General features: G+C 48.7%; 1 protein-coding gene across 1 annotated transcript; it reads left to right on the forward strand.

Annotated features, from left to right (window-relative positions):
• Nucleotides 1–360: 360 nt before the first annotated feature.
• BLOC1S3 (biogenesis of lysosomal organelles complex 1 subunit 3) lies at nucleotides 361–2,538 on the forward strand. The gene has a single exon (XM_081106870.1). The coding sequence runs from the start codon at nucleotides 397–399 to the stop codon at nucleotides 997–999; it is 603 nt and encodes a 200-aa protein (XP_080962996.1). The 5' UTR covers nucleotides 361–396; the 3' UTR covers nucleotides 1,000–2,538.
• Nucleotides 2,539–16,799: the final 14,261 nt, after the last annotated feature.

Here is a 16,799-nt window from a genome sequence, read left to right on the forward strand (position 1 = left end):
GCAGCTGGCTGGCTGTCACTCCTGTGACCCCGGCCCAGGTCCCTGAGCAGTTCCTGGAGCCCGAGGGCTTCCGGTTGTGGCCTCTGCTCGGAGGCAGAATCAGAAAGAGCCCAGTTGGGGACTGAGAGCTGCGGCCTCCGAGTCTTGATCGAGCTGGTCCTCAGTTTCCCTGTCCGTACATTGAGGAGGTTGGGGCCCAGGAGCCCCGACATCGCTGGCAGGGATGATGAGTCCCTTGCCCAGAAGGGGAAAATGAGGCCCAGGCCTGGGACGTGGTGGCCCCAGATCGCTAGCATGGTGGAGGGGCTGGGGATCCAGAAAGTGCACCTTTTAACCGCCGCCGCGCGCCCGCCTCTCACGCCGTCCCTCCGCTCCTCTCCTCCCTAGCTCGGCGCCATGGCGTCTCAGGGTCCTCGGCGGAGGCCGCCGCGAAGGCCCGGGACGGTGGTGCGGGGAGAGGCGGCGGAGACCGATTCGGAGCTCTCTGCGTCCTCGTCGGAGGAGGAGGAGCTGTACCTCGGACCGTCGGGCCCGACGCGCGGCCGCCCCACGGGGCTGCGGGTGGCCGGGGAGGCCGCGGAGACTGACTCTGACCCGGAGCCGGAGCCGACGGCCGCGCCGAGGGACCTGCCTCCGCTCGTGGTGCAGCGGGAGACGGCCGGGGAGGCCTGGGGGACGGAGGAGGCCCCGGCGCCCGCCCCCGCGCGCTCGCTGCTGCAGCTCCGGCTGGCGGAGAGCCAGGCGCGCCTGGACCACGACGTGGCGGCCGCCGTGAGCGGCGTGTACCGCCGGGCGGGCCGCGACGTGGCCGCCCTGGCCAGTAGGCTGGCGGCCGCCCAGGCGGCAGGGTTGGCGGCCGCCCACAGCGTGCGCCTGGCGCGGGGAGACCTCTGCGCGCTGGCCGAGCGCCTGGACATCGTAGCCAGCTGCTGCCTGCTGCCTGACATCCGCGGCGTGCCCGGGGCCGAGCCCGAGCAAGACCCAGGGCCGCGGGCCTAGCCTGGACCCCACGCCCCGCCTGCCTCTGCGTCCTGGGGGCTGAAGGGGGCTTGTGACCTGGCTCATACCCTATATGCCCCCCTCCCATCTTGCTGTCATGCTCAGGGCCGACCCACCCCCTGGATGACCCACCCCCCGGATAACGGTGTGTATGTGTGTGGGGGTGGGGTGGGAGGGGGAGTGCAATGGTGCTCAGCCCCACCGCTTGCATCCGGTTCCTCCCGGTGGTCCTGGCCCTTCTCCCTGATGCCCAGCCTGTATCTGAGGCTTGGCTCCAGCCCCTGGATAACTGGCCACCTCTGGATCTGTCTCCATCTTGGGGGTCACTGTGCCCCACCTTTCCTTGCGCTCTGCCTTTCTCAGTTTGGATTTGGCCCTCAGGGGCCGATGCGTCTACTAATGGGGGCCGCCAGTCTCCTCCCTCTACAGGCACCGCCCTTCCTCTGGGTTGCGCATCCTGCAGACTCCGAGCTTCCTGGCGCCTTCCTTCGCCCTCCTGCCTCTGCCTCCACTCCTAGCTACACTTCTGGACCCTTTTTCTGTTCCCCAGGGCTGGCCCTGGTTCCCTCCTTCCTCCTGGCTTTAGCCCTTGCTCTGCCACCTCCCGGCTGCTTCTCCTGGGGCTTAGCTCCTCTCCTTTGGCCTAATCCTTCTCCTGGGTCCAGATTGCCCTTAGGATTGGTTTTGCTTCCCTTTTGCGTTTCCCATCCTGCTCATACCACCTGCCTGATCCTGGGCTCTGGAAGCCCTATGGTTTCTCATCAGGCCCAAGATGGGGCCGCCTCCTCCCCACTCTCCAGGCTCAAGATGGCATCTCATCCAGACCCAAGTGTGTGTGTGGGGGGGTCCCCCCCACACTCTCCAAGCCAAGGTGGCACTTTGTGCCTGAGCATGAGATACAAAATGGGCTTCCTCCTGACTCTCCAAGGGGACAGTGGCGCCCCTCAGGCACTTCGGGTCCAATGTGACTGCCCTGGTACCTTGGGTGCGATATGATACCACTTTGCAGATAAGGGCCACACGCATGGTGTTGGTTTACTGTTGACCCCAGGATGCTAAGAGGACTTGGATTTCTGTTCCTGCTTCTGGCTCCAGCCCTAGTCCCTCGGTCCCATTCACATGTATTCCCCGCCCCGCTCTTTTAGCCCAACCTAAAGCTGAGATCTGAGTCCCAGGATGGAGAAGTGTGGGAGAGCGCTCTATGGCAGATTCATTAAAAGGCAAAACATTTACTGACATGGTCAGTTCCTCTCGTCTCACCACTTAGAGGGGTGGGTTGGTTAGCAATTTCTCTGAGAATGGGGGTCCCAAGAGAGGGATCCTTCCTGCCTGGCCTTTTGAAGGTGAAGCTGTAGCTGAAAATGAGGGCCCCTAGTTCATTTGTTTTTTGCTGGTTCTGCATTTATTTGTATTTTGTTAACACATTTACTGGGCACCTGTTCTGTGCTGGGCACGGGATGCAACAACCAGTACAGACCCTCACTGAGCTCACAGCCCACTGGGAGAGACAGACATTAATAAAATACTCTCGTAAATGGATGGATAGTTTTAATCATTATGATTTACAGTTTAGATTTAACTTTTCTGGCACTGTGATTTGTGTCATAAAGAGGTCCAGGAGTTTTGTGAGGGTGTAACTGCGATCTGGCTGACCTTGTCTGGGGAGACAGATGGGGAGGTCAGAGGGTTTTGCTGAGGAAGCAATGAGTGAGTCTGAGTTGAACCCTGAAGCTATAAATAGGTGGAGGAGTGGGGTGGAGAAGCCTTCCAAGCAGGAGGAACAGTATATGCAGAAGCCCGGAATCAGAAGGGAGCACAAGCTATTTAAGTAACAGAAGGTGGCGACCAAGGACCAGGAAATGGGCTCTGAGCCGCATGTGGGAAGAGGGCATATAAAGGTTTGTTTACAAGGGCAGCAGAAATAGGAACCCACTCGTGGCAATGGCCCGCTGCCCTGGGTGCTTGTTTACATTGCTTTTGGGGGGATGGCAGCTGTACTCAGCACTGCACCACCAACGCTTTTGTTTGTGGGAGAGGGAGTGAGAGAATTGACCCAAGTGTTTGGGGTGAATGTTTGCGTGCCCTGAGATAGTTCATGTCCGAAGTAGGTGACAGTTGTTGGCACCCACCGAAGTGTAGATCTGGAGGCTTTACGGCCTCGTTCCGCTAGCGCCTCCAGGAGAATGAGGGGGGTCTATAAAGTCACCCTGACTAATGTGGTTACAGACTAAGAGGTCATCGATACACTGAACAAGGTGAAGGCTACAAAGGTGGGCCTGGGAAATATTGAGGGTGACTAGCAACATCGCCAAGGAATGGGAGTCCATGTTGTCTCCCTCTAAACATAAATGCAAAGAGAAGTTGCAAATTGGGATGCAATGGCATGGAAAAGAACTGCGCAGAAGCAATTACTGTAAACCAGGCTGTGTCAGCAGGAATTGCTGTGAGCGCGGACTGCAGGGTGACGAGGAATTACAAAAAGAGCTTACATGGTGCACATCAGTAGATTTGATTCTCTTCTGAATCAGACTTCCCTTCTGTTGCAAGTAAGATTGAAGTACTGCAGGATGAGGAAGGAAAGGTAAGAACAGCTTGCTGTTTAGGAGTCTTACAGGTTTGATTCCTTGTTATCGAGAGAATGAATGAGACAGAAATGAACTAGAATTGGGCTACAGGTGAGAAAGGGTTTATTCCTGTTCCAGACACTGCGTGTAAGTTCTGCACGTAGTAGTAATGCAGCCCCATTTGCATATGAGCCCCAAAGACTAAACATTTTAAGGTTCAGTCAGTCCTCTTCAGATTAATTTATATCTAGATGCTCTTCATTAGAGAAAGTAGGAAGTTTGAGGTTTGATCCGAGGGCAGGGACATAAAAAACATCTTGGTGGTGTGGCATTGAATTTCCATATCAAACCTACCTGAAAGGTGTCCGTGCCAGCCTGACAGGTTGAGCAGGGCTGAGGTAGGGAGGTGGGAATTAAGAAAAGAAAGACAGGAAAGCGGGCTCGGGAGGATTGCAGCAAGTTTATTAACCACACAATGCTATTTATACACAAGACAATGAATAGGAGGTCTGTCAAGAGGAATGTATTCTTTGTTCCTCTTAATCACTAAGGGAGAGACAGAGCAGAAGGACAAATTCTCGGTACAGCAAATCTCAGTAAATAGTTACAGACTTCTTGGTAAGCCGTGAAAGGCTGTTCTCATTCTACAAAGGTTGCTCTCATTCTACTGATCATCGCCATCCAAACAAGTCTGGGAAAACTGTGTGGGTAAGGGTCCCAGCTTAGCTAGCCCCTTCAGGTGCAAGGACCATGTCAGCTTACACCAAAAGGTTTGGTGAGGAATCCGGAACTAGGAAGGCATGGGGATGAAAGAGGGCCTGAGGCTATCAGAGCGGCCTGAGTTGAGGCAATAAAACAGGTTGCCCAGAGATTCCTGACAGCTTGAATGGATTAGAGCTGTGGTTCTCACCTTCTGGCCCTGTACATACAGTTCCTCATGTTGTGACCCAACCATAAAATTATTTTCGTTGCTACTTCATCACTGTAATGTTGCTACTGTGATGAATCGTCATGTAAATATCTGATATGCAGGATGGTCTTGGGCGACCCCTGTGAAAGGGTCGTTCGACCGCCAAAGGGGTCTCGACCCACAGGTTGAGAACCGCTGGATTAGAGGCAATGGGTAGAGACAAATCCTCTGAGCCAATGGTAGGAAAAGCTGCACCAGTGTCAGGGAAGAAATGCAGTTCCTGGTCCTCTGTTTTAAGTTAAGTGGCCAGAGCTGGGGCCTGACAGGGGATGGAAGTCCTCGATGGGGAATTGCCCCTCAGAAGGGGAAAAAGGACCTCTTGAGGCCCAGGCTGGGTAGCTCAGTTGGGTTAGAGCAGCGGTTCTCAACCTGTGGGGCGCGACCCCTTTCACAGGGGTCGCCTAAGACCATCGGAAAACACTTATATAATTACATATTGTTTTTGTGATTAATCACTATGCTTTCATTATGTTCAATTTGTAACAATGAAAGTACATCCTGCATATCAGATATTTACATGATGATTCATAACAGTAGCAAAATTACAGTTATGAAGTAGCAACGAAAGTAATTTTATGGTTGGGGGTCACCACAACATGAGGAACTGTATTAAAGGGTCGCGGCATCAGGAAGGTTGAGAACCGCTGGTAGAGCATCGTCCCCATAGGCCAAGGTTGTGGGTTCAATCCCCAGTCAGGGCACATACAAGGATCAACCGATGAATGCACAAATACGTGGAACAAGTCATTGTTTATCCCCTTTCCTCTCTCTAAAATCAATCAGTAAAAATACATTTTATTTATTTATTTTTTTTAATATATTTTATTGATTTTTTACAGAGAGGAAGGGAGAGAGATAGAGAGTTAGAAACATCGATGAGAGAGAAACATCGATCAACTGCCTCCTGCACATCTCCCACTGGGGATGTGCCCGCAAACCAGGTACATGCCCTTGACCGGAATCGAACCTGGGACCTTTCAGTCCGCAGGCCGACGCTCTATCCACTGAGCCAAACCGGTTTCGGCAAGTAAAAATACATTTTAAAAAGGACCCTCTGGGGCTACTGGGGTCTAGGGAGATTGTCATCTGAGCTTTGCTTTGAAGAGCGGGGCAATGTTTGCCCAATGTCCGGGCTGTTGACACAAACCGGTGAGGCGTCTGCTGTCTGCTCTGCGGTTGCCTTGGTGAGAAAAGAGGGTGGACTTAGAGTCAGCTTCTGTTTTTCTAAAGACTCAACTTGCAAGGTGGGGACTGTTGATTTTTTTAAAATGCTTTTACGATTGGAGAGAGGGATAGAAACGTCAATGATGGCAGAGAATCATTGATTGGCTTCCTCCTAATGCCCCCCACTGTGGATTGAGCCTGCAACCTTGGCATGTGCTTTGACCAGGAATCGAACCGTGACCTCCTGGTTCACGGGTCCATGTTCAACCACTGAGCCATGCCGGCTGGGTGGGACCACTGATTCCTTTTTCCTCCTGTTTTCCTTTTTTTTTTTTTTTTAAGGAGATTGTATTTTATTATTTTTGTTGTTGTTGTTAATCCTCATCCCAGGATATTTTCCCAATGATTTTTAAGGAGAGTGGAAGGGAGGGGGGAAAGACAGAGAGAGAAACATTGATGTGAGAGAGACATCGTTTGGCTGCCTCCCACACATGCCCGGACCAGGGTCCAGCCTGCAACCAAGGTACATGCCCTTGACTGGATTCGAACCCAGGACTCTCCAGTCCGCAGGCCGACGCTCTATCTACTGAGCCAAACGGGCTAGGGCTCTCCTGTTTCCTGCTAGTTATTTTCCAAGCATGGAGAAGCAGTTTCTATAATAACCCTGAGAGCTACCACACTATTTTGCATTTGCCTCTTTCTATCAGGGAGATCTCCAATTGTCGACGTAAGAAACATCCAAACCTGTAGAGAATTTTCATATGTTTATTTAAGCTGAGGCGGGATAGGAAGGAACTGGGAAAACACCTCGGCAGCGGCGTGAGGAAACAGGTAAACAGCAGTTTGCAGCCATCTGGTAGCTGCTCTCTCCCCTAAACCGGGCTTGCACGTCTGGTTTGCACGTCTCCCCAGCCAGAGGGTAAATGGCATCAATCCTACCAACGGAGATAGGGAACAGAAAGCCAGTTAGGACCATGTGTGCCACCCACACTCAGGACGATGAAGTTAAGGGATAAATCCCACTTTGGTGCATCAGCATAAAATACGAATATTCTATCGAAATCTTCCCCTACAACCTCCCCTAAACTCCCAGCCTTTAGAAACGCTCCAAGGAAGGTCCTAGGAGTACCCCTGAGCCTTTCCCTTCCTCCCCCCCTCCCACCCCCCAGGCCTGCATCTCCTCAATTCTAAGGAGCCCCACGAGGCTTGCAACCAAGGGAGCAATGGGCTACCCCCCTGGACCTGTTTCCAAGACCCCCTTTCCTCTGAGCCAACGCCACCCACCTAGGCTCTCCTGGTGCTCCTTCTGTCCTCAGCCCTTCTTGTCTCACCGTCCCCGGCTTTCATAAACGTCCCCTCAGACTCACCCGGACTCGTTTTGTGAAACTTTTCCTGCACGAAGTCTCAAGAACCCACACACTACCAGCCGGCTTGGTCCCCACCAGTAACAAAGAAAACCTGAGGACAATTGCCAGGAAGCAAAATCTCAACAGATGGAAAAAAATGCTCCGGAGAATGGCAGTTTTTCAGCTTACACATTAGAAAGGAGGGTTACATGAAATTCATAAGGAGGGATACATGAAATTTATTGATGCTAAACGAGGGAGGCAGGAGAAAGCAAAGTGGGGGAAATCTCTGGGGTTTGATAAAAATAAAATGGAGAGCCCTGACTGGTTTGGCTCAGTGGATAGAGCGTCGGCCTGCGGACTGAAAGGTCCCAGGTTCGATTCCAGTCAAGGGCATGTACCTTGGTTGCGGGCACATCCCCAGTGTGGGGTGTGCAAGAGGCAGCTGATCGATGTTTCTAACTCTCTATCCCTCTCCCTTCCTCTCTGTAAAAAATCAATAAAATATATTTAAAAATAAAATAAAATGGAGACACAGCCTTTTACACCAGCGGTTCTCAACCTGTGGGTCGCGACCCCTTTGGGGGTCGAACGACCCTTTCACAGGGGTCGCCTAAGACCATCGGACAACACATAGATAATTACATATTGTTTTTGTGATTAATCACTATGCTTTAATTATGTTCAATTTGTAACAATGAAAGTGGGGGTCACCACAGCATAAGGAACTGTATTAAAGGGTCGAGGCATTAGGAAGGTTGACAACCACTGGGTTAGAGTCATCCTGATATGCCAAGGTTGTGGGTTTGATCCCCGGTCAGGGCACATGCAAGAAGCAACTAATGAATGCATAGATAAGAGGAACAACAAATCTCTCTCCCTTCGTCCTTTCTCTCAAATCAATATTTAAAAAAGAAGAAAAGAAAAACCTGTATAACATGTTCCGCAAATGCTTTAGGACGCTCACCTTCTTTCTGAGTGACCTTCGGCCAGATCCCCATTGGAGGAAAGGCCTCTAGGACAGGGGTGGGCAAACTTTTTGACTCGAGGGCCACAATGGGTTCTTAAACTGGACCGGAGGGCCGGAACAAAAGCATGGATGGAGTGTTTGTGTGAACTAATATAAATTCAAAGTAAACATCATTCCATAAAAGGGTGCGGTCTTTTATTTCAATAGTTTTATTCATTTCAAACGGGCTGGATCCAGTTTGCCCAGGGCTGCTCTAGGATCACTCCTTTGAGGCCTCAACCTGTGTCATTTCCTGGCCATTGCAGGAGCAACAGGGAGGGGTTCTGGCCACCAGGTTCCCCAGTGGGGAACTTTGCCCAGGAAGCCTTAACAAGAGTATCATCATGGGTAGGAAGAATGCTCCTTAAAAGCCAGTCAAGCCCTGGCTGGTTTGGCTCAATGGATAGAGCGTCAGCCTGCGGACTGGAGGGTCCCAGGTTCAATTCTGGTCAAGGGCACCTACCTCAGTTGCAGGCTCCTCCCCAGCCCAGGCCCTGGTCAGGGCTCATACAGGAAGCAACCAATTGATGTGCTTCTCTTACAGCAATATTTCTCTCTGTCTTTCCCTCTCTCTCCCACTCTCTCTAAAAAAATCAATGGAAGCCCTAGCTGGTTTGGCTCAGTGGATAGAGCATTGGCCTTCGGACTGAAGGGTCCCAGGTTCAATTCCAGTCAAGGGCACATGCCCGGGTTGTGGGCTCGATCCCCAGTAGGGAGTGTGCAGGAGGCAGCTGATCAATGATCAATGATTCTCTCTCATCATTGATGTTTCGATCTCTCTCTCCCTCTCCCTTCCTCTCTGAAATCAATTAAAAAAAAAAGCTTAAATTTACAAAAGTAAAAAAAGAAAGAAAGAAGCAAGTTATAGCCCTAGCTGGTTTGGCTCAGTGGATAGAGCATCAGCCTGCCAACCGAAGGGTCCCGGGTTTGATTCTGGTCAAGGGCACGTATATTGATTGCAGGCTCCTCCCAGCCCTGGCCCTGGTCAGGGCACGTGCAGGAGGCAACCAATCTATGTTTCGCTCTGTCTTTCCTCTCCCTTCCACTCTCTCTAAAATCAATGGAAAAATATCCTTGGGTGAAGATTTTAAAAATGGCAGGCTTCGGCAATGGGGCCTGCAGCCAGGGGAATGAATGGAAGCCAGCCAGCGGTGGTGGCAGGCAGCGGGGGAAGGGAGGCCCCGGCCTGCAGTTGGCAGCCGCTAGGAACCCTACCTGTGTATGAATTTCATGCACTGGGCCTCTAGTAATAATAATAATAATAATAAAGAAACAAGTTATAGAGGCAAAGGAGGGGCCCTTGGAGCTTAAAAGTGAGGAACATAAAGGTGTTGGGACTAAGGAAGGGGGGTGGGAGGAGAGGGGAATGGGGGGGAGGGAAAGGGTCTGGTCTGCCCCAGGAGGGAGAGGTGCTGGGTCCTTAGTCCTAAGGGTTTTAAGGGTGGGGATTTTAAGGGAAGTCCCAGGGGAAGATCGCAATAGAATATTCAGTAGCTCTCCAGGTCTGTATCTTCTCAGGTCTAGGTCGCCAATGATTGATTGGTCCGGGCCAGGGCAGGGGGTCATTATCCAATGCAGCTTGTCCCGAGGTCAGCCGTGGCTGGTGTTGCTTTTCTGGGCCTGGAGCTGAAATACAACGGAGGCCTAGATGCTATCTCTAGGGAGGAGAGGTCAGGGGGGCCCAATGCGGGGCCAGCTATGCTAGGGGAGGGAAGGTCACCCTGGGGTCCAGGTCCCACCCTACAATTGTCCAGAGCTTATCACCCTGGGGACTAGGTACCTAACCCGTCACCCATGCCCTGCTCAGGTCTGTCTGTCTGCCTCCCTCAGTTTAAAGATAGGCTGCTGTCCAGCACAGGTGAACTCTGCAGTGGGTTCAGGATACCTTCCTAAGGCACATTGCACGGGAAGGCCTGAAGCTGATGGGTTTTGATGACAGATCCCTGGGAAGGAGGAGGAGCAGGAATGGCAAGGCCAGGGAGCCTCCCTATCAGCATTTACATAAGTAACCTGTGCCCACACCCCCACCCCGACCCCGAGATCAGGCCAGAGTGCTTTCTGAGAATTCTTGCAGGAGAAGGGAAGCTAGCTCTGGTTTGGTGGAAGCCAGAGGAGTTTTAGGGTTAAAAGAATTTGCTGAGGGGGTGAAGCTGTTGTAACGTACCCCGCGAATCACACAAGGACGCCTTGAGAAGTCGAATTAAAGAGTCACATTTATTGCAAATCCGGGACTATGAGGGGGCATCTCCCAGATCTCATAGTGCCTGCCCCAGCCCTAACACCAGGTTTATAGAGGCAAAGATCACAAAGGTATTGATTCCATCCCAGGGTTTGGAATGAGGAACCTGGTTTGCAGAAATGTGGTTTACAGAAGCAGACGCAGTTTACTTAAGCATGTGATCTCAATTACAGCTTTTGGGTCTCCGGAACAGTGAGCCAACAGGGACACGTTGACTGGAGCCCTCTGACCTTGGGATAACTGTGCTGTCCTTCCCAGGTAAAGGAAGTGTGCTTTCTGAGGCCAGTATGACCACAACCAATGGGATATTCACATTACAATCAATAGGGCATTTAATCGAATGGGGTGATTTATGTAATTCAGAAAATTAACATAACTTTTCTATTATTTTAGCAAGAAAATCAGTACAGAAACCAAACAGCGGGGTTAGAGTTAAACTACAGTTTCTACCTGAGATGATTGCTACCGTACTTCAAAGCGAGATCTGGGGGAGGGGTGGTGGAGGAGGGGGGCCCAGAGATACAAAATATCCTTGTCAGGGACAGGGCGATGGGGGTGAGGCAACTGTGGGGGTCCAGAATGAGTCACCCCAAGATGTGCCTCTGTGGTGTGCAAGCTGTTTTGAGCTGAAGGCAACTTTAGCTGCAGGCTCAACTTTAGCCTGCCTCCCACCTGAACTACCTACAAGAATTTGAATTAGAGGCCTTGCCCATGAGAGAGTCTCAGAGATCATTTCTCCTGAGCTTCCATTTACTGAAGATCTGCTCTTATCATCCAGCAATGACCCTTTGATGCCCCAAGGCAACTTACCACACAGCTCTAGCTCCGTGTGTTCCCTTATCTCTGAGGCGCTCCTGCTGTGAGCTCTCTGACTCTCACGGGGTTCCCAGGCACCGGTATGCATTAAATCTGGTCATTTTCTCTGGCTAATCTGTCTCATGTCTATTTGATTATTAGACTAGTCAGAAGAACCTTGTGTGTTAGGATAGAAAAAGGCCTTTCTTTTTCTTTGCCGTAGCCTTCCACAATTTATGGGAAGCACCTAGTAGTTAAACCCCAAGATTGTTAGTTCCTGTTTCAAATAACCCCTCTGCTCAAACTGCTAAGCAGGATAAGTTACTCTCAAGGTACATTATTGCATGCATAGCCCTTCTCCCTGAAACCTTTCTCCCCTCCCCTTCAAACAGGCCTCCTTTGAACTCCTCATAACTTTTGCTCTAAGAATGTTTTACAGGCTTTAGGCAAATACTGATAAGACACCTCCCTGGGACACATGCCCCGGCCAGGACTGTCTCCAGAAGAACTAACAAGAAGGGTCCCGGGTTTGATTCTGGTCAAGGGCACACGTGCCCGGGTTGCTGGCTCCATCCCCAGTTGGGGGCGTGCAGGAGGCTGTCAATCAATGACTCTCTCTCATCATTGTTTTTCTTTTCTTTTTTTTTTTAATATATTTTATTGATTTTTCACAGAGAGGAAGGGAGAGAGATAGAGAGAGTTAGAAACATCGATGAGAGAGGAACATCGATCAGCTGCCTCCTGCACACCCCCCACCGGGGATGTGCCTGCAACCCAGGTACATGCCCTTGACCGGAATCGAACCCGGGACCTCTCAGTCCGCAGGCTGACACTCTATCCACTGAGCCAAACCGGTTTCGGCCATCATTGTTTTTCTATCTCTCTCCCTCTACCTTCCTCTCTGAAATGAATTAAAAAAATATTTAAAAAAGTAAATAAAAGGGAGAGCTTTTGTTCTTTTGTTCTTTGCCCTTGTATTGATTAGCAATGCACTGGCCCTTTCCCTTTGGCCCATTCCCTTCAGGGAAAGTAAAATAAACTTACTCTCTGTTGTGAATTCTTTCACAGCCCGAGTCACCGGCCAAAACCCTAACATTGTGGATTTTAATTTTTGTTTTGATTTCTGTTTTTTTAATCTAGAAAATTTTTACTTATTTTACAGAGAGAGGAAGGGAGAGAGAAACAGAGATTTTTTTTTGTTACACACATTTATGCATTCATTGGTTGCCTCTTTTTTTGCTGTTAATTCTAACCCGAGGATATTTTTTTCCCACTGATTTTTTTTTTTTTTTTTTTTAGAGTGGAAGGGAGGGGTAGAGACAGAGAGAAACTTTTGATGTTTGAGAAACATCGATTGGTTGCCTCCAGCACTCGCCCCATCTGGGACTGCTGGGGATTGAGCCTATAACCGAGGTGCCAGCCCTTGACTGGAATTGAACCGGAGATCCTTCATTCCACGGGCCAGTGCTCAACCACTGAGCCAACCCATCTAGGGCCATTGGTTGCTTCTTATATGTACCCTTGGGATCAGACCAGCAACCTTGGTGCCTGGGGATGAGGCTCTAACTCAGTGGTTGGCAAACTCATTAGTCAACAGAGCCAAATATCAACAGTACAACGATTGAAATTTCTTTTGAGAGCCAAATTTTTTAAACTTAAACTACATAGGTAGGTACATTGTTATTAACTTAATTAGGGTACTCCTAAGGCTTAGGAAGAGCCACACTCAAGGAGCCAAAGAGCCGCATGTGGCTCGCAAGCCACAGTTTGCCGACCACGGCTCTAACCAACTGAGCTACCCGGTCAGGGCTGTATTTTAATCCTTTTTTAAAAATAGTTTTTTTATTGATTTCAGAGAGGAAGAGAGAGAGAGAGAGAGAGAGAGAGAGAGAGAGAGAGAGAGAGAAACACCAATGATGAGAGAGAATCATGGATCGGCTGCTTCCTGCACACCCCCCACTGAGGATGGAGCCAGTAATCCGGGCATGTGCCCTTGACTGGAATCGAACCCAGGACCCTTCAGTCCTCAGGCTGAAGCTCTATCTATCCACTGAGCCAAACCAGCTAGGGCAAAACTTCATTTTTAAATATGACCTTTTCTCCTTTCTTTCCTTTTAAAAAAAAGGAATATCTTTTTACTGATTTCATAAAGGAAGGGAGAGGGAGAGAGAGATAGAAACACCAATAATGTGAGAGAATCATAGATCGGCTGCCTCCTGCACGCCCCACAATGGGGATTGAGCCCACAACCCTGGGGATGTGTGCTGGAGATAACCGATCAATGTTTCTCTCTCCCTCTCCCTTCCTCTCTCTCTAAAATCAATGAAAAACACACTTTTTTTTAAAAATATATTTTATTGATTTTTCACAGAGAGGAAGGGAGAGAGACAGAGAGTTAGAAACATCGATGAGAGAGAAACATCGATCAGCTGCCTCCTGCAAATCTCCTACTGGGTATGTGCCTGCAACCCAGGTACATGCCCTTGACCGGAATCGAACCCGGGACCCCTCAGTCCGCAGGCCGACGCTCTATCCACTGAGCCAAACGGGTTTCGGCAGAAAAACACACATTTTTTAAAAAAACTATTGTTGCCCTAACCGTTTTGGCTCAGTGGATAGAGCGTCAGCCTGCGGACTAAAGGGTCCCAGGTTCGATTCCGGTCAAGGGCATGTACCTTAGTTGCGGGCACATTACCAGTAGGAAGTGTGCAGAAGGCGGCTGATCGATGTTTCTTTTTTTTTTTTTTTAAATATATTTTATTTATTTTTTTACAGAGAAGAAGGGAGAGGGATAGAGAGTTAGAAACATCGATGAGAGAGATCGATCAGCTGCCTCCTGCACGCCCCCCACTGGGGATGTGCCCGCAACCAGGGTACATGCCCTTGACCGGAATCGAACCTGGGACCTTTCAGTCCACAGGCCGACGCTCTATCCACTGAGCCAAACCGGTTCGGCCATCGATGTTTCTGACTCTCTATCCCTCTCTCTTCCTCTCTATAAAAAATCAATAAAATATGTTTTAAAAAAATACTATTGTTGAAAGAATTAAAGAAGACACAAATAAATAGGAAGACATCCCACATTCATGGATCGGAAGACTTAATGTTGTTAAGATCTCAGTATTATCCAAAATGATCTACAGCCGAAACCGGTTTGGCTCAGTGGATAGAGCGTCAGCCTGCAGACTGAAGGGTCCCGGGTTTGATTCCGGTTAAAGGCATGTACCTGGGTTGCGGGCACATCCTCAGTGGGAGATGTGCAGGAGGCAGCGGATCGATGTTTCTCTCTCATTGATGTTTCTAGCTCTCTATCTCTCTCCCTTCCTCTCTGTAAAAAATCAATAAGATATATTTTAAAAACAAAACAAAACAAAACAAAATGATCTACAGATTCAGTGCAATCCCTATCAAAATCCCAACAGTGCTTTTTTGTAGAAATAGGAAAATCTATCCTAAAATTCGGATACCATCTCAAGGGACTCTGAATAGCCAAAAAGAAGTACAAAGCTACAGTAATCAAAACGGTGGTACTAGCCTAGGAACAGACAGATAGGCCAATGGAATAGAATAGAGAGCCCAGAAATAAACCCTCACATATATGGGCAGTTATTTTTTATTTATTTTTATTTTTTGGTCAGTTATTTTTGGCATGGGTACCAAGAGCATGCAATAGGGAAATGGTCTTTTCAGCAAATAGTGCTAGGAACACTTGATTTTTACATGCAAAAAAGTGAAGCTTATTCTTTCTTTACCTTATAGTATATACAAAAATTATACCATATACAAAAATTAAAATGAGGCCCGGCCAGTGTGGCTCAGTGGTTGGTCATCGACCCATGCACCAAGAGGTCATGCTTATGATTCCCGGTCAGGCACATGCCCAGGTTGCAGGCTCGATCCCCAGTATGAGGCGTGCAAGAGGCAGCCGATCAATGCTTCTCTCTCATTGATGTTTCTATATCTCTCACCTTCTCCCTTACTCTCTCTCTTAAAAAATCAGTAAAAACATGTGTTTAAAAAAATTAAAATGAATCAAAGACCTGACAGAGCTAAAACTATACAGCTTTTATAGAAGAGAAAATAATATTCACTAATCATACATCTGTTAGGGGATTAGTATTCAGAATATATAAAGAACTCCTACAATTCAACAACAACAAAAACCAATTCAGTTCAACTAAGGGCAAAAGATTTGAATAGATATTTCTCCGAAGAAGATATGTGAATGGCCAATAAACTCATGAAAGATAGATCTGTTCGCCCTAACCGGTTTGGCTCAATGCATAGAATGTAGGCTTGTTGACCGAAGGGTCCTGGGTTCGATTCTGGTCAAGGCACGGTACCTTGGTAGCAGGCCAAATCCCCGGCCCTGGTCGGGGCGCTGCAGGAGGCAACCAATTGATGTGTTTCTCTCACATCGATGTTTCTCTCTATCTTTCCCTCTCTCTTCCACTCTTTAAGAAAGAAAAAAAAAAATCAATGGAAAAATATCCTCGGGTGAGGATTAAAAAACAAGCAAGCAAAACAAACAAACAAATGGGACTCTTCCTGGCTCCAGACCCTACGTTCTTGATTACTACACTCTACTTGAAAAATAAAATAAACCCAAAAAAACCAAAAAAAGGATAGATCTGTTCCTTAGGGAAATGCAAATCAAAGCACAGTCAGATACCACTTCACCCTCATTAGGATGGCGATTATTATTTCTTTTAAAATATATTTTATTGATTTTTTAAAAATACATTTTATTGATTTTTTACAGAGAGGAAGGGAGAGGGATAGAGGGCCAGAAACATCGATGAGAGAGAAACATCGATCAGCTGCCTCCTGCCACCCCCTACTGGGGATGTGCCCACAACCCAGGTACATGCCCTTGACCGGAATCGAACCTGGGACCTTTCAGTCCTCAGGCCAACGCTCTATCCACTGAGCCAAACCGGTTCTGGCTGATTTTTTACAGAGAGGAAGGGAGAGAGATAGAGAGTTAGAAACATCGATCAGCTGCCTCCTGCACATCTCCTGGAGATGTGCCCGCAACCAAGGTACATGCCCTTGACCGGAATCGAACCTGGGACCTGTCAGTCTGCAGACTGACGCTCTATCCACTGAGCCAAACCGGTTTCGGCAGGTGGAGATTATTTAAAACAACAACAGAAGGTCACAGTGTTGGCAAGGATGTGGAGAAATTGCGACCCGTGTGTGTACTGCTGATGAGAATGTAAAATGATACAGCTCCTATCGAAAACAGTATGGAGATTTCTCAAAGAGTTGAATATAGAATTACCATATGATCCAGCAATTCCATTCCGAGATATACACCCTAAAGACTCAAAAGCAGGAACTCATGGACACAGACAACAGGGGGTGAGGGTATGAGTGTGTGTGTGTGTGTGTGTGTGTGTGTTGGAAAGGCTATGGGGGGATAAGGACACATATGTAATACCTGAATCAATAAAGAAATTTTAAAAAACAATTAGGGGAAAAAAAAGCAGGGACTCAAACAGTTACTTTCACACAAATGTTCATGGTAGATTAGTCACAATAGCCAAAGGCAGATACACCCCAGATGTCCAACAACAGATGCATGAATAAACAAGCTGTGGTATATTCATACAGTGGAACAGTATTCAGCCATAAAAGAGAAAGAAGTTCTGATGCAGGCTTCAACATAGACAAACGTTGAACACATTATAGCAGTGAATAAGCCAGACAC

The sequence above is a fragment of the Myotis nattereri genome (assembly GCF_964212035.1).
Source record: "Myotis nattereri genome assembly, chromosome: 15".
NCBI classification, from domain to species: Eukaryota; Metazoa; Chordata; class Mammalia; order Chiroptera; family Vespertilionidae; genus Myotis; species Myotis nattereri.

Excerpts from the sequence above, each read along its gene's own strand:
- BLOC1S3 (XM_081106870.1), top strand. The coding sequence starts at position 397 with ATGGCGTCTCAGGGTCCTCGGCGGAGGCCGCCGCGAAGGCCCGGGACG.